This window comes from Gymnoscopelus braueri (genome assembly GCF_963280865.1).
Source record: "Gymnoscopelus braueri genome assembly, chromosome: 7".
NCBI lineage: Eukaryota > Metazoa > Chordata > Actinopteri > Myctophiformes > Myctophidae > Gymnoscopelus > Gymnoscopelus braueri.
Genome location: NC_137608.1, coordinates 3668416 through 3695106, shown reverse-complemented (window position 1 = coordinate 3695106; position 26691 = coordinate 3668416). Strand labels below are relative to the sequence as shown.

At 40.7% G+C, this 26691-nt stretch overlaps 2 protein-coding genes across 2 annotated transcripts in view; one reads left to right on the top strand and one right to left on the bottom strand.

The window, feature by feature from the left end:
• The window catches only part of LOC308089392 (major facilitator superfamily domain-containing protein 6-A-like), a 278032-nt gene that overhangs the window by 153774 nt on the left and 97567 nt on the right, over positions 1-26691 (top strand). The window lies entirely within an intron of this gene.
• The window catches only part of ccdc125 (coiled-coil domain containing 125), a 42818-nt gene continuing 16286 nt past the window's right edge, over positions 160-26691 (bottom strand). Inside the window, exons 5-13 of the mRNA XM_080434390.1 lie at positions 25138-25215; positions 18908-18993; positions 17718-17800; positions 14824-14936; positions 14341-14445; positions 10924-11074; positions 4073-4179; positions 1855-2076; positions 160-1204 (exon numbers count right to left, since the gene is read on the bottom strand). Coding sequence (XP_080290516.1) covers positions 896-1204; positions 1855-2076; positions 4073-4179; positions 10924-11074; positions 14341-14445; positions 14824-14936; positions 17718-17800; positions 18908-18993; positions 25138-25215 — 1254 coding nt within the window. The 3' untranslated portion in view covers positions 160-895. The remainder of the gene's footprint in view (positions 1205-1854; positions 2077-4072; positions 4180-10923; positions 11075-14340; positions 14446-14823; positions 14937-17717; positions 17801-18907; positions 18994-25137; positions 25216-26691) is intronic.

Genomic DNA, 26691 nt, shown 5'->3' with positions numbered 1-26691 from the left:
CGTTGTGAGATTGTAGATATGCTAAACTATATTTGAAATAGGCTTAAGTGGTTAATTCAAAAATACTTTTTCCCTCCCCAGAAATGTCAATAGTTGTCTTTGAAATGTAGTGGAGTGATTAGTGAAAGTCATAAGTATCAAACAATACAAATACTCAAATGAAGTAAAAACATTTACTTAATGTGAAATTACACTTTTAAAAAGTCACAGCAACAAGCACACATGATTTGCAGATAAAGTTACTCTGGTCAGAAGGTCTATACAATTTATTTTAGGAAGTAAAATATCCAGACAGTCATTTCTACATTGAATTCAATGTGACCTCACAAATACACACACACATACTGCTCCTGTCCTTGGAACAATAATACAATTTTAACTTCAGAGTTTCTTTGTTAAGTAAAAATAAGTGTTAAATCTTTACTACATTTATAGGATACAGTAGGTCCAGTGGGCAGTTCTGCGCACCTAAAACTTGTGGGCACAGCAACATTAATTGTCAAGAAAAAAGAAAAAAATTTATGGTCAGAAATTTTGTAAAGTACATTTAACATGCATTGTATGTCCTTGGGGGGGTTCCAGGAGGACCCCAGCAAAGGTTTAACCACTTAAACCCTATATACGTACATCAGCTATAAAAAAGGAGAAAGAAATAAAAGAAAGAGAAGAAAAGACAAATTTAATATTTGTAAACATTTTAACACCACACATCTTGTATCCATGGCACAAAGTATGTTCAGATGGGGCCGGTGGCCAAATAAATATTATTATTATTTATTTTTTTACATGAAAACGTTTGAGAACCACCGCCCTACAGGAACCTTGTATTGCAATATCAGTGCCGGTATCGATCGGACTGACCATGAAATAAATCGGTTATGGTGTCAATATGGTGTCAATATGGTTCATCTCTAGTATTGCCACAAGCACAGTTCATTCTAGGTTGGAGTGGCGTTGGTATAGAGGCTGGTATGGACTGCTGCAGCTGCTGCTTTGACTCTGAGCGTGAGTCTTGTCGCTGATACTTGGAATCACATGGTGTCTCTAGGGGCTGAGGCTTGAAGTGCAGATGTTCTTGTAGATGAGTTTCAGACGCATTAGGCTGAGGCTTGCAGTGTAGATGAGCTTCAGACGAATTGGGCTGAGGCTTGCAGTGTAGATGAGCTTCAGACGCATTGGGCTGAGGCTTGCAGTGTAGACACTCCTGTAGATGAGATTCAGAGTCAGACAAGGCTATTATAGTTAACTAAAATGATTTTTTTATTTTTAGTTTAGTTTATTTTTATTTTTCTAGTTTTCAGGATTTCGTAATTTTTTGTTAACTGGAATAAAAATAAAAACAAGGCGTTACAAAAAAACACGACTAACTGAAACTGTATTATGTGTTTACAAAACTAACTAAAACAAACTAAAATCATGTAACATGAACATGTCCTTAGTTTTAGTCTTTGTCAATGTTTCATACATAAGCCTAATATTTTGGGTGGATGAAAAAATCTATCTTCCACTATTTTAGCTAAGCCAGTGTTAAGCGCTATTGTCAAAAATTGTCAAAGATCTTAATAAATAGCAAAAATTGCTGATCTATAAGCTCACAGGTTGCATCGCGATGCGTTGTGCCGTAGCCAAGCCTGTAGATCTATTGTAGCAATTTTTATGACTTTTTGAATACCCCATATTAGAATAACAAAATAAAAAGAACTAGCACTAAAACGAATAAAACTAAACTGAAACCAAGCCTTTGCACATAAAAACGAAGCAAACCCACTTAAAGACTAATCAAAACTAAGCTGAAATTGAAAGCAAAAAGTCAAACCGAAATACAAATACAAACTTGCGAAACTATATAATAACCTTGGGTTCGGACACACTGGGCTGAGGCTTGCGGTGTGGATGAGATTCGGACACACTGGCCTGAGGCTTGCAGTGTAGATGAGCTTCAGACGCATTGGGCTGAGGCTTGCAGTGCTGGCCGTGGTCCTGGGGTTGCAGTCTTCTCTCTAGCTCCTCAGTACTGCGGGCTAGCATCAAGCTAACCTTCCTCTGGTGGGCAAGAGCCTCCTCTTTGTCATTGAGCTACAGAAAGACAAACTCCACATTATCACCCAAAGAGGGAAAAAGAGCTTGAGTCAAATGAGGCCAATATAACTGAAATGCAGAGTTATGTAATTACTCAAGTAATGAGCAATATATTACTGTACTTTGTTTAACCACTGCGTGGCTCTGTACTTGGACCGCTTTTTTCAGTCTACACCAAATCTCTTCACCAAAAATGCTCACAATACAAGCTCACAACACGACACTTGTAGATTGGCTATTTTTGTGTATGGATATGGGTATGTGTTGGATATTTAAAGATTAGTTCACCCAACAAAGTACTTATTTTCTATCAATTACACACCCCATGAAGCCTTGGTCATCAAATAATTGGCTCAGGAAAGCGACAAAAACAAAACAAATCTCCATGAATTCAAGGCTTTATGGCGTGTGTAATTGATAGAAAATAAGTAATGTTTTGGTTGAACTACTCCTTTAAGGTAAAGTGTGGAATTTTACCAAATGCAGGTGTTAATATTAAGTCAAGGGTTCTGGAGGATCTGTTAAACAGTCAGCTGTTCATACAGATTTGGAGTTCCAATCGAGGGATATTGTGTGATTTATAATACAGGTAAGTGCAGAATTTGTTGGGGCCCATATAGCTTTATGGTAAATGTATACTCCTGTTCAGAACGGATGAGTACCTATGCATTCAAAAACTACATTGGTTACATGCTTACCCTGTACAAACAGGAGCACATCACCCATTTTCAACCTTATCGTCATATAATTGGACAGCAATATTTCTGTCTACACACTCTCTGTCTCATTGCTGGGCTGTGGACAGCTCAGAAACTTGCCTAACAATAACATCATTGATGGGGATTCCAAGCTTATATAAACTACAACCTTTATGACCAAAGCTGAGACCCTTCATGGACGCACTTGTGTTTTTCAGACGTTAAAGAGGTGGTGCCATGGTTTTGCACTTTTTCTGTTTTTCATGTGTCTATGAGGTTGATAGAACTTCATTAAGCCCCCTGGTGGTGTTTTTATGGTGTTTTATGTCTTCTCTGACTATTTTGAGTTTCTACCTGGAGGCTGAAACCTTGAGGGTCAAACGTGCCAATAGAGAAACAGCGCTTTAGTGACATAGTAAAAATATACCCTCCCCCTCATTATCATAACACAACAGTTGTGGGCATGAGAAGGAGGAGGGACTAGGACAGGTGGGTGGTGCTAAGGTGGTGGAGGAGGTGCTAAGGTGAGAACCAGGTATACTTAATGAACTGGAGGTGTGTCCACATAAAAACATAATTTTAACAATTTCTGTACACTTTTCTGAAAAAAATCTTCCTCCTAGTATAACCATAATACCTGATGATTATGTTTTAGGGGGGGGAAATCACTGAAAATCACGGCACCCCGTCTTTAACCACTTAAGCCCTATAGCATTCTCATACGACGAATAGCGAAACATAGCCGATCTAGATCGCAACGCGATGTGAGATTGTAGATCTGTTTTCTGCTATTATTGCAATTCGTTTTTTACCTTTCGACAATTTTTGAGGAAATGTTTTCTATATGACAATTTGAACTGATATCACTTTGAGAACATACAGGCAGACAGTGAATGAAAGCAAGCGATGATTTTGTGCAGCATGTTTAACATTTTAGACTACATCCAAACAGACAAGACCCTCCCCCCTAACTCCAGATTAGGAAACACTGTGCTAGACTAAGAAAACCCCCCAGAATCATTTGGGGACCCACAGTTTGAAAACCACTCTGCTAGAGGTCAGGATAGGACTACATATTCTACCAACCTACACCATCCCTCACAAAGCTATATCCATATCGACACAAACATAGTAACAGTGATGTGGATGCAAGTAAGTAGGTCGGAATGGTGTATTGTCGGTATCAGCCCAGTGAGGGTTTCTATCCCTATATAATGGATGATATAATGAATTCAGTTCTATATCAGTGTTTGGAACCAGCCAGCCTCAGTGAGAAGACTTTAAAGAATCCATACCAGGTCCAGAAGCTTGTGTAGGATGTCTGCAGGCTCATCAGACATCTGGAGCTCAGTGCTGGAGGGCAGCAGCTCTCGTAACTTCTGGACTACACTCCTGTTAGCACCTGGAATGCAAAGAAGAATATCATCAATGTCGGTCAGGAACCTTTTATCTGCATATTTCAGCTTTTAACCCATTAAGACCGGGAACGCATCTGTGTGTCATTTTTAGATTTCTTTGGCTATTCAAAAATAGGAAAATGTGCGCAAATCTTGACTATATATAAATATTTTTAAAGCAAACATTTGTAACTCAAATCTTTGCTTCTGGGGGTTCTACAGATGTCTTCTAAATCCTACAGTTTTTTGAAAAACGTATGTTTCTATATCGGTGGTTCTCCAACATTTTCATGTCAAGGACCCCCCAAAATGATATGTATTTCGCCGCAGACCCCCATCTCAAAATATGTTGTTCCAGGAACCCCCAGAAACAAAGATTTGAGTTACAAATGTTCGCTTTAAAAATATATATATATTCAAAGATTTGCACACATATTTCACGATTTTTCAAAAATAGCAGATCTACAAGCTCATCACGCGGCACTCGGTGGTGCGCTATGAGCTTGTATATCTGCTATTTTTTAATAGCCAAAGTATAAGATAATGGTTTAAGTGGTTAAAAACTAAAATGACAGATGCTTTCCCGGTTTGAATGGGTTAAAGTCTGACCTGGCAATAGACCCCAAATATACCTAAGAAACCCTAACCAGTTGGCGAACATTTGTCAAAAATAGCAGATCTGCAAGCTCACAACGTGTCGTCAACTTGTTCGATCAGGTCATTTCAGCGAAAAGATTTGGTGTAGAGGGAAATACCAAGTTTCTTTTCTTACTTTCTTTATTTTTTTCAGAAGAAAAAGCGCTCTAGACCCCCAGGAGTCCTTGAGGTGGTTGCCTGGGGGTCCCTAACTAAACCATTGATAGTTCGGAAACAAATGGACCCTTACAGGTCTGTAACTCTGAGGGCCCTATTCCAGTTGAAATTTGAACAAACCACTAATTTCGGATTTCGGACTAGGCAAGAGGCGTTTCCCCGCAAAATTCGGTATTCTATGGCACCCCCCTCACCCGCCAAACACCTGAGCTACCCGTTACATTATGCATAGGTGTGGTTTGGGCGTTACAATGATAAAACCAATCACCGTGCCAGAAGCCATTGCCTTTAAGAGAAGACTGCGCTAGCCGTCATCCCGATCCAATATATGCTCTAGCCTATCTACCTGTCTGCACTGTTGCCTGGTCTGATTATTATAAGCCACATTGGGCTTGTTTTCCTTCTTTTTTTTTATTTTATCCAAATACATTTTTATATTAATTTGTAGCCTATTGTGTTCACAATAAGCTTGTCATATTAGTCAGATCCGGAATAGTATATGAAAGCCATTTAAAATATTTATACTATTGGTACACACCGGCTGCTCCCAAATAATTAATTACATCATGTTGCGACAACGCTCCTACGTGGTACACAGACAAACAGTAGCACATGGGTATAATAAATTGGACAGTTTTAGGAAAGGTCTATAGCCTATGTACTCACGTTGGCTGTTATCGTTCTATTTCCACCATTTTAATGGATTCCAGGGGTGTGTAAACATCTCTGAAGTTGCTCCATAGTTTCCTCTGAAGTGACGCAGTTAAAGTTAACTTACATCCATATTGTCCCCGTTATCTTTCATCATCCACCTTTGTTCAGTAATCCCGAACAGAGCTAAACTTTAAGTTTACATCAATCAAAGCCTCTCAAACCCAGACACATTGCTGCGATGCGTATGTGCGTCGCCTACCTACCCAAAATAACAGACATACAAGCTATCAACGGCGCTGCGTCATGTCGTGTCGACAGCTTACAGATCTGTTATTTTGGACAGCATACAATGAGGCGCGCGCGCCACGGAGTAGCCTATCACTAAACCAAAAACATTACATTACGTGGTCAACAACATACTAGACATGTAACTTGCTTGGAGCTTTTAATGCAGTGGTTCTCAACCTGTGGGTCGAGACCACAATGGAGCACCCAACGCCTGGCGAGCTTGTAGATCTGCTATTTTCACAATATTTATCTGTGGAACCGAGTCCAACAAAATGGGGGGGGGGTCCCCAGTTCAAATATGGTTATTTTGGGGGGTCATGAACGTAGCGTTTACGCGGGGAATATAATAATAATATAGGCTAATATATATAATATAGGCTATAATATAATATTCACCCGCAGCATGGGTTTAATGAGACAGCAGCCAAAATGAAAATCACACTATGATCCGATCATCTTATAAAAAATGTAAGTGCTTAAGATTTTAGCCCAAACCCAACGGGACCCGACCCGGCCCGTCGGCACCGGCTGAGCCGGGTCTAAGTATTTTTTACATCCAAATAAATTCATATATTAATTAATTTGTAGCGTATTGTGTTCACAATAAGCTTGTCATATTAGTCAGATCCCCAAGAGTATATGAAAGCCATTTAAAATAGTTATATATTTTTACACAGCTGATGCCAAATAATTAATCAACAGGGCAGCGCAACAGTAGGTCAAATCAATCACTGTCTTGTCATGACGCAGCAGCAGAGGGAGCCCCCTTTAAAGTTTAAACCATAACATGACATAAATAATGGATCTTCAGAGCTTTCTTCATGTCTTTTTCACCTCAAAGTAAATGTTGGATTATTTCTTCAAATGATAGCACAGGCAGCGGCCAGTAGAAGGTAACATTGGATGTGATTTCTCCATTGCAAAAATGATTACGGTTATTCTATGAAACATATATTTCATAGAATAACCATAATCATTTTTAAAATGGTTATGGGGCAGTGTATATATTTATATAGCCCTATTTGCTCCAAGCTGTTTTTTAAATACAATATAGATCTCCCACACAACCATCCTTCTCCGCTCTCTACACTGGCTCCCTGTAGCGGCTCGCATCCAGTTCAAAACCCTGGTGCTAGCCTATAGGGTGCTAGCTATGGTCGATGCCTACACCCCTGCCCGACCACTTCGGTCTGCCACCTCGGGGCGACTGATTGCCTCGTCACTCAAGGGTCCTTCTGGCCGATCCACACGGTCACGACTCTTTTCTGTTCTGGCCCCACAGTGGTGGAATGAACTTCCCACTGATGTTAGGACAGCAGAGTCACTGCCCATATTTCGCCGCAGGCTGAAAACTCACCTCTTCAGGAAACACTACCCTTCCTCTCTGCCTGACCTACTTGTTGTTAACTAGTTGTACGAACGCTTATTTTCTATTGCTGTATTGTTTATTGGATTATTGGATTGTTTATTGGATCTTGTTTAGTCGATACACTTATTTGTTTTAGCTCATGCTCATTTGATTTAGCTATTTTGTCTCATCTGTTTAAGGAAATAGGTAGCTGATATATTGCACTTTTACCTTAGCGCTAGGTATACTCTTGGTTGCTTGTTTTTGCAGAAAATGCACTAAAGACTTCTGGTGATTAGTAGTTTTCGTTCCCTACCTATGTTGAATACACTTATTGTAAGTCGCTTTGGATAAAAGCGTCTGCTAAATGACTGTAATGTAATGTAATAGACTGTTGGAATAGGGTAGAATGACTCCTGTTCTTAACGAATTACCAAGATTTAATGAGAAATAAGGCTTCTATAAAAAAATGGGCTGGGCCTAATTTGTCAATTATTAGTCGAGCCGGGCTGAAATATTTAGGGGATATGAAAGCTCTAGTTCAGGGGTGGCAAACTCATTTTGATGTCCGGGCAAGATTGGTCAAATGGTGACTTGAGGTGGGCAGGAACCAGTTGCGGACGCACATGCGCGCTCACACGCATTCAGTTATACAGCATTGTTTTTCAATCTGTTGTCTTGTCTTGTCTTATTATTATTATTATTATTATTATTATTACCCTTATTATAAACCATTTTAAGTAGAATAATTCAATTTGAAATTAAACAATACCTGGTAATGTGTGTGGGTGGTTAAATAATTACATTTATAGAACAGTGGTGTAAAGTAACTAATTACATTTACTCAAGTACTGTACCTAAAGATTTGAGTTTTACTTTACTTTAGTATTTCCAATTTCCAGAACTTTTACTCCACTACATCTCAGTCACTGCTATAACTACAGTATATCACTTTAAAAAATGTTTTATGAAGATTAGCTACTTTAATTATTTACATTAAAATCAAACAATGCAATTTGTAATGAGCCCATCCATTTGAAATAGAACAATTAAATTCATTCAAGTTCTCTCTTCTCCTCAGCTTTCAGGTGAATGGTAAATAGCTGTTTACCTGTGGCTCTTTTTATGCGGTATTTGACGACGTAGAAGAGGACACCTTATGTTAATTTACATGGCCATGGCTTCAATTGCTTGCCTATTGTTCTTTACAGAACAAGTGGGGAGGGGGGAGCGTTCTCACACACACACACACATATATATATATATATATATATATATATATATATATATATATATATATATATATATATATATATATATATATATATAATATAGACATATAATATAGACATAAAAAAGTTAGAGAACCACATATTATAGCAACATAAGTGTTTCAGAAAACTGTTAGGATTTAGGAGACATCTGTAAAGATTTCCATGATTTTTCAAAAATAGCAGATCTACAAGCTCATAGTGCGAGCTCCTCCTTTCTCAGGGCAAGCTCCTGTGTGTGTGTGTGTGAGACAGACAGACAGACAGACAGACAGACAGACAGACAGACAGACAGAGAGAGAGAGAGAGAGAGAGAGAGAGAGAGAGATCAGAGAGTATACTAGCCATTACTACTCGACTTGAATAGACTGTTAACGAGCCAATCAGCCAGAACAGTCCACAGCTGGCTGTGGAATGTTGGCTGACTACCGGGCCATCAGAGGTACTTGCTGCAGCCAGTGGGGGAGGGGGGAGAGCTGCTTGGACGCTCAGCAAGCCAACGTGCAAACTCCGACTCTGTCTGTTAGAGGTAGTATCAATTCACTATTTTGAAAAGTATTTCGCGGGCCGCACTGGACCTTTCCGCGGGCCGCAAAATGCCCGCGGGCCGCGAGTTTGACACCCCTGCTCTAGTTAGTAGTTTGAAGTGCTCATGTGGCCTTATAGTTGCTTCTTTTTGTTTTCATAGACCTGCGGACTGCGGTTGCTTATTTCTCTCCAAGGCTGGCAACACGGCTCATGGTCCAACGCACAAAGCCATTGTAGTGTCTGTGTGCACTTGACGGGTGATTTTATAAACCAGCGGGTGCTTCTAGAATCCACTATCCCCCCTCCCCAAGCCGTACCCATGTGTGTCTGTAGAATTGCAATGTGGGGGATATAGCAACAACACGCCCACGGGCACACCTCCATGCGCAAATAACGGTGTCGGCATAATGGTGACGGGTAGAGCAGGTGCTAGAATAACCTATTGGGGCGGCGCAGGTCCATTATCCGGATTTAACGGGGAAAAAACTGCCACAGAATAGAGCAGTGAGAGTGTACAAATGGAACCGAATGGACGCTTATGATTGCATTTGGTTCCATTTGTACACTCTTGAGTTATGGGGGTCCGTGGCCTAATAGCATATAAAACTGGGGGTCCCTGAAATAAAAATGTTTGAAAACCACTGCTCTAGACTCTAGACTTCATAAAAGGTGGCTAGTGTGATCCTCCTTTGTTTAGTGCAGCAACTGCCTGACTGTCTGATTAAGTGCTGGTGTGTCACACTGTCCACACATTATGTCCAGCAGAGGGTGCTGTAGCTCCACTGTTGGCACCTCAAAATTGTACTTCAGTACAGCACTGTAGCTACATTACACCACTGGTAATTTTGCCTTGTTCTGAATGTGCTGAATAATCTTTTGTATTGACATTCCTTTCTCTGTATTTAGTCAGGCAACTGAAACAAGTATCGCCTCGGGATCGACACAGTTATATCTGATCTTAACAGCACAGTAGTCACAGGAGGCATGTGACAAGTCCAGGTGTGTCTCGGGATTTTGTGTCAACCACACATCATTATTGCAATATATACAACACGCTATGAATTATTTTCTAATTTGCTGTATCAGCACTTTGTGTAGACTCATTTGCCAACACATGCAAATTTGACAACTTAAACTATAAATATATACATATTTTAACCACTTTCAACCTGCTGTACCTATATTGGCCATATAAGCAGTATTATGAACAAGGAGGCGGTCATTATCATTAGAAATAAAGCTCTTCAGGGTGATTCATGACCGTCTGGTTGTTCATTATTCCTTACAAAACTGGTTCTCAACCTGGGGTCCAGGGACCCCCCGCGGTCCTTGAGAACGTTCCAGGGGGTCGGCCTAGTTCAGTTCCAGGGTGGTCCCCAGGTAATTAGCTGTTGTTCTCACTCAACAGTAAGCAAACCAACATACAGTATAAGTGTATACAGGGTATCTGCACATTTACTAAAGTTACAATTTAATGACTTTTAATACCTTTTAATCAAATTGTCAAATATTACATAAGTACACTAATAGTATACAGTATCTGTATCTGTTCTTGAGGTTATTGTTTATCCCCAAAATCACAAAGGCTAATTTGACCTTTGGGATACACAAATAAACATTGGCTTTGTAGATCTGTAACTCTGAGAGCGTACAAATGGAACCAAATGGACCCACAGGGGTTCATTTGGTTCCATTTGCATGCTCTCAGAGTTAAATTAACACTGATGATTTTACAGTTACACATATAAATGGTATCAAATGGGTCTAATGCATACTGTATCAAACTGGAGATCCTTGAAATGTAAAGGTTTGAGAGCCACTGCCTCACAGGATGAGGTCAGACTTGCCTTCTGACTTGCGCGAGCGGGACTTGATCCTGTCGGCGTCGGCTAGAAGCAGGAAGTGGTCACTGCGCTTCCTGAGCTGCTGTTCGAAGGCGATGCGGAACGCGTCGGCCATCATCAGAGCTTCCTCTCTCCTCCTGCGCTGAGAGTCTAGCTGAATACACACACATGCACGCATGCGCACAGACACAGAGACACACACACACACACACACACACACACACACACACACACACAGAAAATAGAACTATTTAAAGGGATAGTTCACCCCCCAAAAATACCTTTTCTTCTATCGATTAGTCACCCCATGGATTTAATGACCAGTGGACCGGTAGGCAGCGGTTCCGGTAGGAGACACAAAGGAGACTCTTTGTGTCTCCTACCGGAACCGCTGCCGGTCATCAAATTATTGGCTTAGGAGTGCGACAAAAACTAAAAAATATCCATGAATTCAAGTCTCCATGGGGTGACTAATAGATAGGAAAAACATATTTTCGGGGGTGAACTATCCCTTTAACACTTGTTTTATCAAAATAAATATCACTTGCCCCAGCTTTAATTTAACTCAGAGTTACCAAAGTTACCAATTGATAAATCTACACTGAAGATTGTACTGTGTATATCACTGACATGCCTTCCTTACTCCAGTGACCTTTTTACACATGGCAGCGTGATGTCATTGACTTAAAGGGGTAGTTCACCCCCAAAATAACTTTTTTTCTATTGATTACTGACCATCTGGAGCCTTGAATTCATAGATATTTTTTTGTTTTTGTCACATTCCTAAGCCAATAATTTGATTATAATAAATGTGTCCCCATTGATTCCGGTAGGAGACACAAATGCATTTGTGTCTCCTACCGGAATCAATGGGGCTACATTTATTATAATCAAATAATAAAGGAAGGAATGCGACAAAAACAAATAAATATCCATGAATTCAAGGCTCCATGGGGTGAGTAATCAATAGAAAAAAAGTTTTTTGGGGGGTGAACTACCCCTTTAAGCAATATTACACGAGAGGGTGTGCTTTACCGTCATTATTGTCACGCCTGTGATGCGGTCAGGAACGAGGCGCAGCCGAGTTCCGCGTCCGCATCACAGAAGTGACAATAATGTAAGGTAAAGCACACCCTCGAGTGTAATATTGCGATTATACAACAGTTACCAACAAAACACATCCAAATGTATTCATATTGTGGAGCAATTCATAATAAAAATGTTTCGCTATTATCCGTTTCCCTGTAAAGAGAAGAGTTTTTCACTGAGACATTAAATAGTCCCAGTAGCAGCGCTTTGAGTTTGAGGCACCGTCTCATCAACACAGCTGAGCTATCAAGTGCGCAGTGGAATGAAATTCCAGTAGGCTATATGCTCCGTCGTACGACCGTGTCACGCGGCCAAAATAACTGATCTACAAGCTGACAACGCGTCGCGATGGCGACGTGTTGTGAACTTGTAGATCGGCTATTTTCGCCGTGCGATACCTTCGTACGATAAGTATAACATACACTGGACTGTTAACGAAATGGGAGTAATTTTACTTTAACACAGGAGGATATTTATAACCTTCTAACCATTGATCAACCGTAAGTCCACCAAATAAGTCAAAATTAACAACATAGTCCATTTTGCAAAGCTGTTTGTTCTCCGGTGGTGGCGGTGGGTCAGGCTATGCAGGCTTAACCTGACGCTTCCAGATCCAAAGAAGCTTTCGTCAGACATTTGTTTCTCAGCTTATTTGGAAACTAGTTACTCATACCGCCCCCATCTGGCAGAGTCAGGTTAATGCAGGCTACTGTCTCTTTGTTTTCCTACCGTGGGACAGCGTGACTTCACAGCACAGCTGTGCGCTATATGGTCTAATCAGGTGCGGACTGCAGTGCGGAGTGATTTATTAATGTGATTAGGCCCGTGATATGATGCTGGTTTGAAGCACGGCTAGAAAGCTATTTCAGCCAATCAGATTGCTTGGTCGGAACTACCTGTTGTATAATATTACTTTACTTACTGTATTTGTTTATTTAGATGGGACAATGCACATGAATGAACATTCCATACATGAACGTGAATTCAATCAGCTGAACATGATCTCATGTAAACATGCCGGATTTAGCTAGAAGCTCATTTCCAACTGCAGGCCCCACATATAAAAGCCCTACAATACAAAAACAACCGAACAAATACATAAGAAGACATACAACTGCCTAAATATTTCTTTTTTAAGAATACCATACCTAGTTTAAGCCTAACTAAAAACATAAATACCTACAATAAAATCAAATACCTAAAACAACAACATATCTAATGCCTAATTAGAAATATCTATGAATTATAGAAGTATATCGATGTTCAAATGTTTGGGATATTGACATAAAAAATTCTGTAAGTAAATTGTTGATTCTGGACTTATTTTGATTTTCAGTATGTTCAACTGGCTGCTGTTAATCTGTATTACTTTTCAAGCAGACTGTAACAACTATTGTTTTAAGTAAATGGTTGGTTCTCAACTTATTTTGTATCAGGCCTAAAATAACACAGTGTCAAATTAGCCAGATTAGAGGAAAAAAAAAAAAACCAAATGTTGGTTCCATTTGTACGCTTTCAGAGTTAAATGAACACTGATGATTTTACAGTTACACATATAAATGGTACACAGGGTGGGGCTTTCCCTTAGAGTGACTGGGAGGCTGTTCCATCGTAAAAACTTCCCTTGATGGAGAGGACATTCTGTCCAAAAGTGGTCTGCCTATGATGTACCTCACAGTCCCCTCTGGTGTCTGACTTAGTGCCACGTCCAGTTAGAAATATACTGTATTATAAAATGTTGTTCTAAATATCCACAGGTTGAAAAAAATAGGCATAGCTAGTGTTCTGGACACTTTATTTTATGTAAATATCCAATTCTACCCGGAAAAAACACTTTACGCGTTTGTTGCAAACATTCTGATCTGAAAAAAATAATAAAAACATCTATCAGGAGACCACAAGGGGAGGTAAATGTAAATTCCCATCAAAAGGAGGTGTCATTCACTGCCGCCATTTTCCCTTTTTCTCCTTTGTACATATAGTGTTTTGTATTTGTTGATGACATGCATTATTGTGCAATTTTTTAATGCTATGCTGATGAATTGAATACATAGGACAACAATGGAAACAAGTCCCCAGGACTTTTTTGTGTTAACCTTTTGTGTGACAAAAAAAAAAAAAATATCCATGAATTCAAGTCTCCATGAGGGGACTAATCGATAGAAAAAAAGTCATTTTGGGGGTGAACTATCCCTTTAATGTCTGACTGTACCACATGCTGTTTAAATTTTTGACTAATCAAGTATTCAATCAATCAATCAATCAATCAATCTGGTCTATTTTTTACTTACTCACTTACACCCCCCTTTATGGTCTGGGTCAGTACAGTACCTCGTGTCGGAGCTGAAGGACTTGTTTCCTGCTGGAAGCGGCGGTGCGGGCACACGGACACGGCTCTCTGGCCCCGGGACACTGACACGCCCCCAGGACACCCAGCTGATGAGGGACAGTCACAGGACAGCATTAAAATATGGCTGCAAATGTCGATTATCTACTTGCCAATTATTTTTTGGTTTCGAATTCAAATAGTTTCTTTCTGGGTCGTTAAAACTAAATTAGGTTTAAGAATCACTGTGATTTTTATACATTAGTCTGATTAACCTATTGTATGCTTTATTATACAACAGCGTTGAAATATCGGAAATAGCCGACCTATAAGCTCACAACGTATAGTGTTGCCACGCATTATGAGATTTTAGATCTGCTGATTTCTCTGGTATCTCTTTCTCTCTCTCTCTGTCTCAATCTCTCTCTCTCCCTCTCTCTCTCCTCTGTCTCTCTCTCCCCCTCTCTCTCTGTGTCACACACACACACCTCCAGGACGGTCACCTCTCGTCCTCGGCCACATGGTGGCTTGGTGCCCTGAAAGGCCTTCTGCTCTCTGACGCTCAGCATGGACAGAAGCTCCAGACACTGCTGATTTAGAGCTACACGCACGCACGCACGCACGCACGCACGCACGCACGCACGCACGCACGCACGCACGCACGCACACACACACACACACACACACACACACACACACACACACACACACACACACACACACACACACACACACACACACACACACACACACACACACACACACACACTTACTTAGATCAGTGGCTCTCAAACATTTTCATGTCAAGGACCCCCACATTCATATGTATTTGGCCATGATGACCCCTTTCTGAAAATCAGTTGTGTCAGGGACCCCCAAAAGAGAAGATTTGTTTTGTTAACAATGCTCACAATTCTTTTTCAAAATGTTTTGAAAATAGCCAATCAGCCAAGCTCACTCTCTCTTGTGAGCTTGTAGGTCGTCTACTTTTGAATAGCTGAAGTATATAGGGTGACCAGATCCAAACAGGGCCAATGAGGGACAGATGAACCCGTTCCGCGGGACATCCCGGGACACATGCACGCGCGCGCAGTGCGCGTGCATGAGGACCCCCCGCGCGCTTTTCCGCGGTTCTGGGCGGATTGGGTTCGTCTTTTTCAAGTTTTTGGTTACTTTATTTCGGTTTTAGGGTTAGGATTAGGGTTAGGTTAGGGTTATGTTATTTAATTCTTATTTTTGCCTGATTTTACCGATTTATAATCAAAAAAATTAAACAAAATTACAACTTTTTTTTTGTTGCTAAAAGTGGGGGGTATGAAATCTTCTCTGTAATAGGAGTATGATAATAATAACTATAATAGAACTACTATGCAAATAAAAACTTAACAACGAAATGCATTTGAAATTATCTGTATTTACTGGACAATACAACCTACTAACACATTGGGTGCCAGAGGTTTATTAAAATATTATACGTTGAGTGCCTGCATTTCTTCCATCCACTTGCGTTATACGTTTCGTGCTGTGAGAAGCCCAGGCGCGGAAGTGCATGTAAACAAAGCGTGCGTGCGAGACGGCGGAGGGTCCCGACTAACGCCTGGAACAATAATATTTCTAACGCGATCCTCCATTGCAGCGTGATCGCCGATCGAAAACGGCTCGTTTCCACCAGATTAAAAAGAAATGGAGATATTAAGCTTTTAGTCAAGGAGATAACATTGAAAACGCTGACCGGAAGGATTTTTGACATGGAGCCAGATCCAGCCTCTTCTTCTCAGAAACTCCTTGGGTGATGTCAAAGTTTCGTTTTAGCGCCCCACGTGGCCCACATGTATAAAAATAGAATTGGGTCAAAAACGGTCCGGACCGTTTTCGGCACTTCTCGTTTGGATCCTCAAAAACGGTCCGGACCGTTTTTGGCATTCAATGTGCTAAGAGGCTTTGATTTGAGTGCGAAGACATTAATTACATCCAATAAGCCTTATTGGATGTAATTAATGTCTTGAATAAGGAGCTCACAATGATGCCAAGTTCTCACTATAAACCCCTTTGTTTCAGAGGATAGACAGACACTAATAACAAATATAATGCAGCTGAGAAACTTTGGTCAACTTCATTATGTACTTGCATAATACATGGTCTTTACCTAGTCTACTTTGGATCTGATGGATAGGGTTCTGTTCAGACTGCAGTCCATTTAGAAACACTTGGTTGGACCCTACCTGCTCGTAGTGTCACTGTTGCCTGGTTAATTGCTCCTAACATTATCAGAATGGCAGCTGCTAGATCCTCTGATCTCTGATGACCATAACATTCTCCTCCTCTTCAATACCTTCGGTTTTGGTCAAACTACCCCCCAACTTGGAAGCACCAGGAGGTTGTTTGTTTATAATTATTCACAACGTGGTCGCTGGTTTGAGTCGTGGCGGGGCGCGGGGGTCTATCACTTTCTGTTTATTTTTCCTCGTTAGCTTTCACTGTTTTAAAATACTTGCTTAAATATGCACACTTTGCAGCTTTTGCACAGATAGCTCTTGTATCCTCTTACTATGTTGTTGAGCTCGGAGCTCCTGATTATTTTCTTTCCGACTTGTATTCCACCGAGTGTGTTTTGGGGCGAGTGTTTTGGGTGTTTTGGGCTGCGTTTCTCGACAGACAGACACACACACACACACACACACACACACACACACACACACACACACACACACACACACACACACACACACACACACACACACACACACACACACACACTCGGCCCGCCCCCTAATGACAGACTCCACTGCTCCGCTGCGCACAGCCAGTTAATTAATAAAACCAAGATTTTAAACGCATTTTGAAAACTGGAGCCTATCAATCAAAAAGCGGGACAGCGTCTCAATTTGCGGGACGCTTGAAAAGTCACTGAAATGCGGGACTGTCCCGCACAAAACGGGACATATGGTCACCCTAGAAGTATAACATATGGTTAAGGTGGTTAAACTGTTACCTTTTGGTATGGACCCCCTTGAACTCCCTCAAGGACCCCTGGGGGTCCCCGAACCGCTGCCTTAGATGTCCATTCATTAGTATTTAGTGACTTTGGGTACAATTCACTTCAAAGCTAAGAATCTCCAGTCAAAGCTAAGGTGACTTCAGCAGATGGTGACATCGAGGCATGCTAAACTAGGCCCTGTTCACTTTTCCTGTGGATTTAATACATACTGAACCAATGAAAAGTATTAACAAGAGCTTGTGACTAAACAATAACTACATTGGACCCAATGGAACACAGGTTCTTATTTTCCATTTCCTGAAAAGTAACCGTTTTGGACAAGGTTTCCACCCTACAGTGACGATATGTAATACACAGTATGTATTGTAATGGAATGGAACTTACCAGCATTCTCTGCTCTCAGCTCCTGCACCTCCCTCACTCTCCCCCCGAGACCGTCACTCAAAGCCCTGTTCTCTGTGCAAACCCTGCACACACACACACACACACGCACGCGCACACGCACACGCACACGCACATGCACACAATACAAGGACCAGCAACAATATAGCTTAACTAAGGGGTCTTCAACAGGGGGTCTGGGGCCCCTAGGGGGTCCTCAGAGTTACTACAAGGGGTCCGCCAAATCTTTGTGTGATATGATTTTTTTTTTGTTTTTACCTTAACCACTTGAACACTAGCATCCCTTTTTCTGAGGAGAACTTTAGCCAAAAATAGCAGATCTCCAAGCTCACAACGCCTCACGCTGCGAGGCGTTGTGAACTTGTAGATCGGCTATTTTTGGCAAAGAGGTATATGTGTAGAGGGGGGAAAAGAGCAGACCACGTAAACAAAAAAAGTTTAATCTGAAAAACTATTTTATACAATATAGAGGGGGTCCCTGCTTCATTTCTCTCTCAGCTAGGGGGTCCTTGGCCTGAAAACGTTGAGGATCCCTGGCTTAACCACTTTAACCCCTATATACTTAGTTGACTGCCTTCCCCCAGGGCTCTATACTGAGCCCCCTCCTGTCTTCCCACTACACTAAATATCTTCATCGAAAATAACCAATCTACACGCTCACGACGCTTCGCAGCGTGACGCAGTGTGAGCTTGTAGGTTGGATATTTTCGCCAAATGTTCGCCCCCACAATTGGGATGCGGTTAAACAGAGCAAGTCTGTTGGAACCTCCACTCCCCAGAATATTGGGGATTGGCTATTTTTGCCCATGAGAGTTGGTGTAGAAAAACAGAAGAAAGTGGTCAAAGTACAGAGCCAACTCAGGCCCAGTTTACCAAGTCTAAAAGGTTGAAGTGGTTAAAAACCAGATATGACAAGAGAGTAAATGCAATTAAGGATAGTTTAACCTCTGCCCGCCCCCACCCCTCCTTTCTCTGAATATACCGTTTGATGCTACTGAGTATGTATTACTGATGAATTGAGTACATGCACCACAATGGGGGAAAGAAGCCCCCAGTTTTTTTTTGTGTTGTCCTTTTAGCATAACCTTTGACTGACTGTAATACCTGTATACTGTTAACAATTGTGTTAATAAAGTATTCAATCAATTAATCAATCAATCGATCAAACTCACCTGTCATATTTCTGCTGCCACGACTGCTCAAAGTTTTTCAGCTGCACCTGGTTGAAGGTGACCTCCCACTGCAAGCCATTCACTTCCTAGAAGGGGTGGCAAGACAAATTAATGATAGATAGATCAACGTTTTCTGAAGCACTGAGAACAAAGTTATTATTGTTTTGAAATATCCATTAATTATTTTTTTATTACTTTACATTTTTTCTTTTTTTTTAATGTATTTGTATTTTATTATTTTCTAACGTTAGACATTTCACCACTTTAGCCCTATGTACATAGCTGACCGGAAAGGCTCTACTAGGTCTGCCTTTTTTCCTCTACGTCACCAATATCTTCACAGAAAAAGTCTACTTAAGCTCAAAACTCGTAACAACGCAAATCATTTTGAGCTTGTAGATATGTTCGTCAAACATTCACCCCAGAATAGGGACGTTAGGGTTCATCTGATTAACACATCCACCGCCAGAGGTTAATCTCATAATGTACTCACCAGTGCCAAGGTGTTTTTGTTGTTTTTTAGTTTTTTTCATGTCGCCATAGATCTTGTTAAAATCCTTAAGATTGAGCCGTGAACGGTCTGTTTACATCCGCGAGATCTCCCTGTATCTCCCAGTGAAGACCGCGTGTCAAACGGACTTCCATGACTGTAGTTAGAGCGGATTACGTTAAACAGTGAAATGCGAGGAGAAAAAACTACAGGAAGAGAATTGAGTTTCAGTTTCGTCTGTAGAATGGGAGCGGGCGTGATCGTCGAAACCGGATCCCAAATAATTCTATTTCCTGTCATCAAACCGGAAACGGAAGTGGATCAAAAAAATTCCGAAAGTGCACCCGGACCGCGCATGCGCGAAAAGACCGCAGCCCGTAGGACTACGGGCTCGGCGCTTAACCGTTGGATTTAACGGCCCGTAGAACTACGGGCCCGGCGGTAAAGGTGTTAAAAAAGAAGAAGAAAAGAAAAAAAAGGAATCATGAAAAGATGGTCTCCTCATGCCTTAGAAGGACAATATCAGTCAGCTAAACCACGGACGTGTGTTGTCATTGAGTCCGTTTTCGATTGGATCGTGTTAGAAATATTATTGTTCCAGGCGTTAGTCAGGACCCTCCGCCGTCTCGCACGCAGGCTTTGTTTACATGCGCGTCCTGGTTGGGGCTTCTACAGCACGCAACATATCAGCGTAAGTGGATGGAAGATATGCTGGCACTAGATGTACCCTATTTTAATAAACCTCTGGCACACGATGTGTTAAGTAGTTAATTCATAATGCATTTTAGTACATATGGTTCCTTTGCCACACACACACACACACACACACACACACACACACACACACACACACACACACACACACACACACACACACACACACACACACACACACACACACACACACACACACACACACACACACACACACACACACGTCTTCATCATGTCTTAAGTTTGTTATTATAAGCCCTATATGGGTTTTCTTTCTCACCTGCATTTAATTTTCTGTGTGTTTTAATAATGCTACCTTTGTCAGTGGTGGAAAGTAACTAAGTGCATTTACTCAAGTACTGTACTTAAAGATGGAGTGCCATGATATTTTTCAACCCTAAAACCTGATCATAAGGTATTATTATTATGTAAGGATTTTTTTCAAAAAAAATTAAGTGTACAGTAAGTGTTAAAATGTTGTTTTCATGTAGACACACCCACCAGTTCATTAAGTATACCTGGTTTCACTTAGCACCACCCATCTAATCCAGTCCCTCCGCCTCCTCCTATAAGACCACCCACCTGTCCTAGTCCTTCCCCCTTATCACTAAAGGACTGCCCATGGTTCTGCCCATTTGTTTACAAAATGGCAGGAGGACAAATTGGACAAATACAGCCATATATGTTTGAACCTGAATCTGGTTCAGATGAAGATGAGGAGGAAGAAGAAGAACTACTCCATAACCGGAAAGCCTCATCAACCCTTTGCTCAAATCCCAAATGCTCATGTGTGCAACGGATAAATAAAAGGCTTAAAAGGACAACTTTGTTTTTTTACAACCAAGGTTTATATTTTAGCTTGTAATTAAAGTAAATAAAAGATGAGTGTTATTGTCTCCGCCAGGCCGAAAGGCATGGCGAGAGTATGTTTTCGCCCCTGTCCGTCCGTCCGTCCGTCCGTCCGTGTGTCCGTCCGTGTGTCCGTCATTCTGTCATTTTGTGTACAGCTAATCTCCGGCACCGTTGGCTTGATCGCAGAGAAACTGTGCACACACACTCCCTGGATTCCAGAGCAGAACCTCTGCCCCACATTTTTCACATGGGCCTGTTATAGCGCCACCAGGAGGCCGCTTTTTGCAAAACACATTTTTGGACAGTACTCCTACAGATTTTGGCCCAAAATCCCCCAAATCGGTACACAGTATCTCTATAGTCATTAGAAGAAACGGCTAATTTCAGATTTTTCATATTCCATCCTGATTGGCAAAAATTGGCTTTCAAAGTTTGCAGGAGTACTCCGTTTCGAACAAAATGCCTCAAATCATGAACACAGCATGCAATTTCCGTGACATTTTGCTCACACATTCCCATTAGGCAGAGGAAGAAATACCATTTAAAAATGTTCAAATCAGCCTCATGGTGGCGCTGTAACAGGCCGATTCGTGTTTTTACCTATAACTGCACCGATCAGTGTAAAACTTTGTATGCACACTCTCTAGAGGCCAAGGAAAAACCTTTGCCCTGCATTTTTCACATTTGCCTTTTATAGCGCCACCAGGAGGCAGACTTATGTAAAACACATTTTTTGATATTAAGCCTTCAGATTTGATCCAAATTTCACGCAAATAGGTACACATGATCTCTATAGTCATGTGATCAAGACGGATCTGTTTGATTTTTCATATTCCATCCTGATTGGCTAACATTGACATGTAATGTTTGCAGGAGTGGCCCGTTTTGAACAAAATGCCGCAAATCATGAACGCAGCGTCCGATTGTGGTGAAACTTTGAATGCACATTTGCACTACGTTGAGGAACAAATGCCACCCTTTTAACATTGGCATGTTATAGCGCCACCAGCAGGTCAAAATTAGCAAAACACATTTTTAGAACAAAATGCCTCAAATCATGCATGCAGTGTCCGATTGCCGTGCACAGCCTAGGAATAAATGGCACCCTTTTCACATTGGCCTATTATAGCGCCACCAGGAGGCCATAATAACCTACCTGACCTGGCGGAGACTTCTCTAGTTTCTTTTTCATTTACTGCTTTCTATAGTTTTAGCAATTTTCGCGATATTTTTTACAGTGGGCGGGGGCATTCTGTCCGGTGGCTAAATATTCCTTTTTTACACAATAAAAAAGGTACGGTGGTCTTTGATGGCCAGATGTGATTATTATTGGGGGCTAGAAGAGCTACTGTAAATAATAATAAAGAAAACGCCGGGTTATTGTGTAAAAAAATACATATTTAGCCACCGGACCGAATGCCTCCCCCCACTGTAAAAAATATCGCAAAAATTGCTAAAACTATAGAAAGCAGTAAATTAAAACATTTTAACACTCATCTTTTATTTAATTTAATTACAATCTAAAACATAAACCTTGGATGTAAAAAACTAAAGTTGTCCTTTAAACAGAACCATCAGTTGTCATACATTCTTACAGATGTGCCATGGTGATGTTCAATATCCTGTGATCCAAGTAGAACTTTATCTTACAATGACTATGGTATCCATTACATCAGTGACATTATTTATAGCATCACTGCACACATTTTACTATCATTACAATGCATTTGTATTCCTTCAACCTGACATTCCCATTTAAATGGGCTATGTATTCTTTCCATACATCCCCTTACTAGAAAATGGAAATATAAGCTACAGTATATTACAGTAGGCATATGCATATAAAACGTCTAACTAGATGCTCTCATAATGTATTCAGAGCCATTTCCACCTTGATAATACACTTCTGTTTGCAGAGGCACAGATAATTCGTCTCTTTTTTATTATATTGACAAACAATCACGCTATGTATCTAATCCAACTGAACTAGCTCTAGCGACCCTAACGTTGGCTGAGACTGTATGACTCGAGTTGGTCCCGCCCGCGTCGGTATGTTCTGCCGATTTAATGTAAATGTTTTACCTTCTGAACATCGTATGAAAAATCTAAAGCTAGGCGCCGTAACCTACATATGTCTGTTGTTCCGACGGCGTGAAACAACGCATCGATGGGCTCAAACAACCGTTTAAAACCTTAGTTTGTTGGCAGCCTGCGTTGAATTAACATGGAGGCTCGTCCCTGATCTAACTCTACGCCATGTTAAACGGCGATGCGCGTTCACGACCAGCACTGTCTTGGCACGTTGAATTCAACGCAGAGTCGCAGACCGGCACAAAACCCCGATTTAAAAGGTTGTTTCAACCCATCCATTAATTTCTTCACACCGTCATAACAACAGACGACTGTAGGTTACCGCGACTACCGTTACATTTTCCATACGATGTTCAGAAGCGATCTTATTGACGCTGAACTAAATCCCACAACTAAACGGTGGGGGAGGTCACAGACAAGGCTATGTCAAACCGATTCATGCTCCTAAATCATTTTATTGGGGCTGGCGGATGTTTTAATTTACCGGTAACGCTCCTGAGGTGCTGCTTTCTGTGTCTCCAGGATAAATCGTCGGAATATAACCTGGCTTCAGTACTTTCCTGTTTGCAATCCCATATTGACTTGCACTAAGTTGGTGAAGCAGTCATCAACAAAATGGGAACTACACACCCGAAGCCTGGTAGAGGGGGCTGAGGGAAAAATCCTGTCTTTATAAATGAAATTAAGCCATTGATCACGTTTGTCCGTGTCAATGGGCAAAGTGTGAAACAACTGTTTGATAGCTGTCACACAGCAGCACAGAACAAACCCTGCCATGGTCACACACACGTGTGTTTGAGGCAGCTCCGCCCACAAAAGGTTGTAGTATAAATGACAATGATAATGAGGGGAGGTGCGGTGGGTGGGTATGGGCATTGTTACGTCAGTATGTCGCTGTTTTTGGATTGGCACGTTTGACTCTCAAGGTTTCAGCCTCCAGGAAAAAACTCCAAATAGTCAGAGAAGACATGAAACACCTTAAAACCACCAGCAGGGGCCTTAATGAAGTTCTATCAACCTCATAGACACATGAAAAACAGAAAAAGTGCAAAAACATGGCACCACCTCTTTAAGTAAAATGTTGAGGTATTTGTACTTCACTTGGGTAGTTCCAATTTCCAATACTTTTACTTCTACTCCACTACATCTTGGACCCAAATATTGTACTTTTACTCCACTACAATTATTTGAAAACTTTAGTTACTAGTTTGTCAATTTTGATTATTATAAAACCTACATTGACCACTTTAGCCCTATACTGTATACATTTCGGCCATTTGAAAATAGCCGATCTACATGCTCACAATTCATTGTGACCTTGTAGATCTGCTATTTTCAAAAGATTTTTAATGGGACATTCTGCATAATGAGTACCTTTACTTTTGGTACTTTAAGTACCTTTTGATGCCAATATTTTTGTACTTTTACTCAATTACATTTTGAATTCCGGACTTTTACTTGTAACAGAGTATTGCAGTATTGATACTTTTATGTAAAAAATGTGAGCACTTTTTCCACCACTGACCTTTGTACTATTTTTATTGTGCAAATAAATAAAACTAAAAACTAAAACCTTTGGGCCTCCACCTAAAACAGCGCTAAAATGATGTGAATCATACTAATGACTACACTGTGTCAACTGTGTCTGGAGGATGTTGTCACTTGAACAGTTACATTAGCCCAGGGCTGTTAGCCAGAGACTGATGAAGGCATGCTAGTGTCAACAACACGCCCAAGCCCTTGTTTGAACAGCCCTGGAGGTGCATGACGCAGTGGTGTAAAGTAACTAAGTACATTTACTCAAGTAACGCATTGTGAGCTTGTAGATCGGCTATTTTCAAAAGATTTGTAGACATTTATACATTTGAAAACTTGTGAAATAGGACATTCTGCACAATGAGTACTTTCTGCTTTTGGTACTTTAAGTACATTTTGATACCAATACTTTTGTACTTTTACTCAAGTACATTTTTTAATCCCGGACTTTTACTTGTAACAGAGTACTTCTACATTGCAGTATTGATACTTTTACTTAAGTAAAACAGGTTAGTACTTTTTTCCACTGTGCATGAGTATCACCTACCTTCTCCAAAGCCTTGCCTCTCTCTTCGCTCTTCTGCAGCAGGCTCTTGGTGTGACCGGTGGCTTTGTCAAGGATGGCCTGCATGGGACAAAGAGAGAGACCAGTGGTGTCAAAAGCATTTTAGAAATCACCTTAGGGGAGAAAACAAAAACATGCGCAGTGGTGGACAAGGTACTCAGCTCCAGTACTTGGTCCACCACTGACCATACTGTGGTCTACCTGCCAAAACACACACACACACGCACGCACACGCACACACACACACACACACACACACACACACACACACACACACACACACACACACACACACACACACTCTCTCTCTCTCTCTCTGTGTGTGTCTGTCTCTCTCTCTCTGTTTTTTATGTACATTTTGTATTTTTTTATTCATTGGTTTTATGGTGAATTGTCCATTTAAGATGAATTAAAAGTAATTTCACTTTCACGTATTTGTATTTATTCTATTAATCTGTAGTACGGGGCGGATGGTTGGTCATTTGCCATACCACAGTCTTCCTGTGTTTCACATCCTAATGCAGGTATGGAAAGGTATGGATCACTCAGATGTAGAATAAAAGGCTTCTGTAATAGAGACTGATACACTACAGGTACTACTGTATATCGTCCAAAGATTTTACTTTTCAGGAGATGGATCCAAGGTAGTCAATTTTTAGCCACAAGCTTGTATTAGTGCTTTTCATTGGTTCATTATTTATAAAACTCAGATACACTTTCACTTAATATTATTTTCAAAAATAGCTAAAATAGGCGATCTAAAAGCCCACAACGCGTTGCGATGCGTCGCAATTTTTTCTACTTTTATATGACACTGAAGTGTGACCAAGTAGGGCATTGATTTACAAAGTTGAAATATGGAGATAAGGTTTAAGGACAAGGTTTCTGCACGACAACAACGATATCAGTCTGGCAGACGTACCAGTCATTATTTTACTATTTTGACATCAGTACCAGCAATTATGCAACCGATGTGTCCTACCACTTTCAACCTCGCATTCCTATTTTGGTCATGTCATCATTATAGGCTTAACTGGTTCAATAAAATTAAGTTCAGTTTATGTGTTGTAGTAGTAGTAGTGTTAAGTTTGTTTTAAAAAAAAAATACGGGACAAACATAACACAGAAAAAACTATACAAAAAATACAACACGACAAAACAAACCCTAACATCTGCCCACCCACCTACCCTGAGGGGAGAATAATAGAATTAAACACAGTTAAATGTGTATACAAATGATAATAATAGTAAAATAATAATAATAATAATAATGATAAAACACATATATATATAAATAAAAAAATGGGGGGGGGGGTAAAGGGAAGGGAGGTATTAGTCATCAATCACAGTCAAAGAGTTGATATATGAAAGGAATGGGTCCCAGGTTCTGTGAAACCCCTTCAAGGAACCTCTAACCTCTTCATTTTCTTTAAGTGAATAAATGATGACAGGTCTTTTAACCAAGAAGTCGTGGGAGGGGGGTTAGGACTCTTCCAGTGGAGCAATATGCGCCGTCTAGCTATAAGAGAAGCGTAT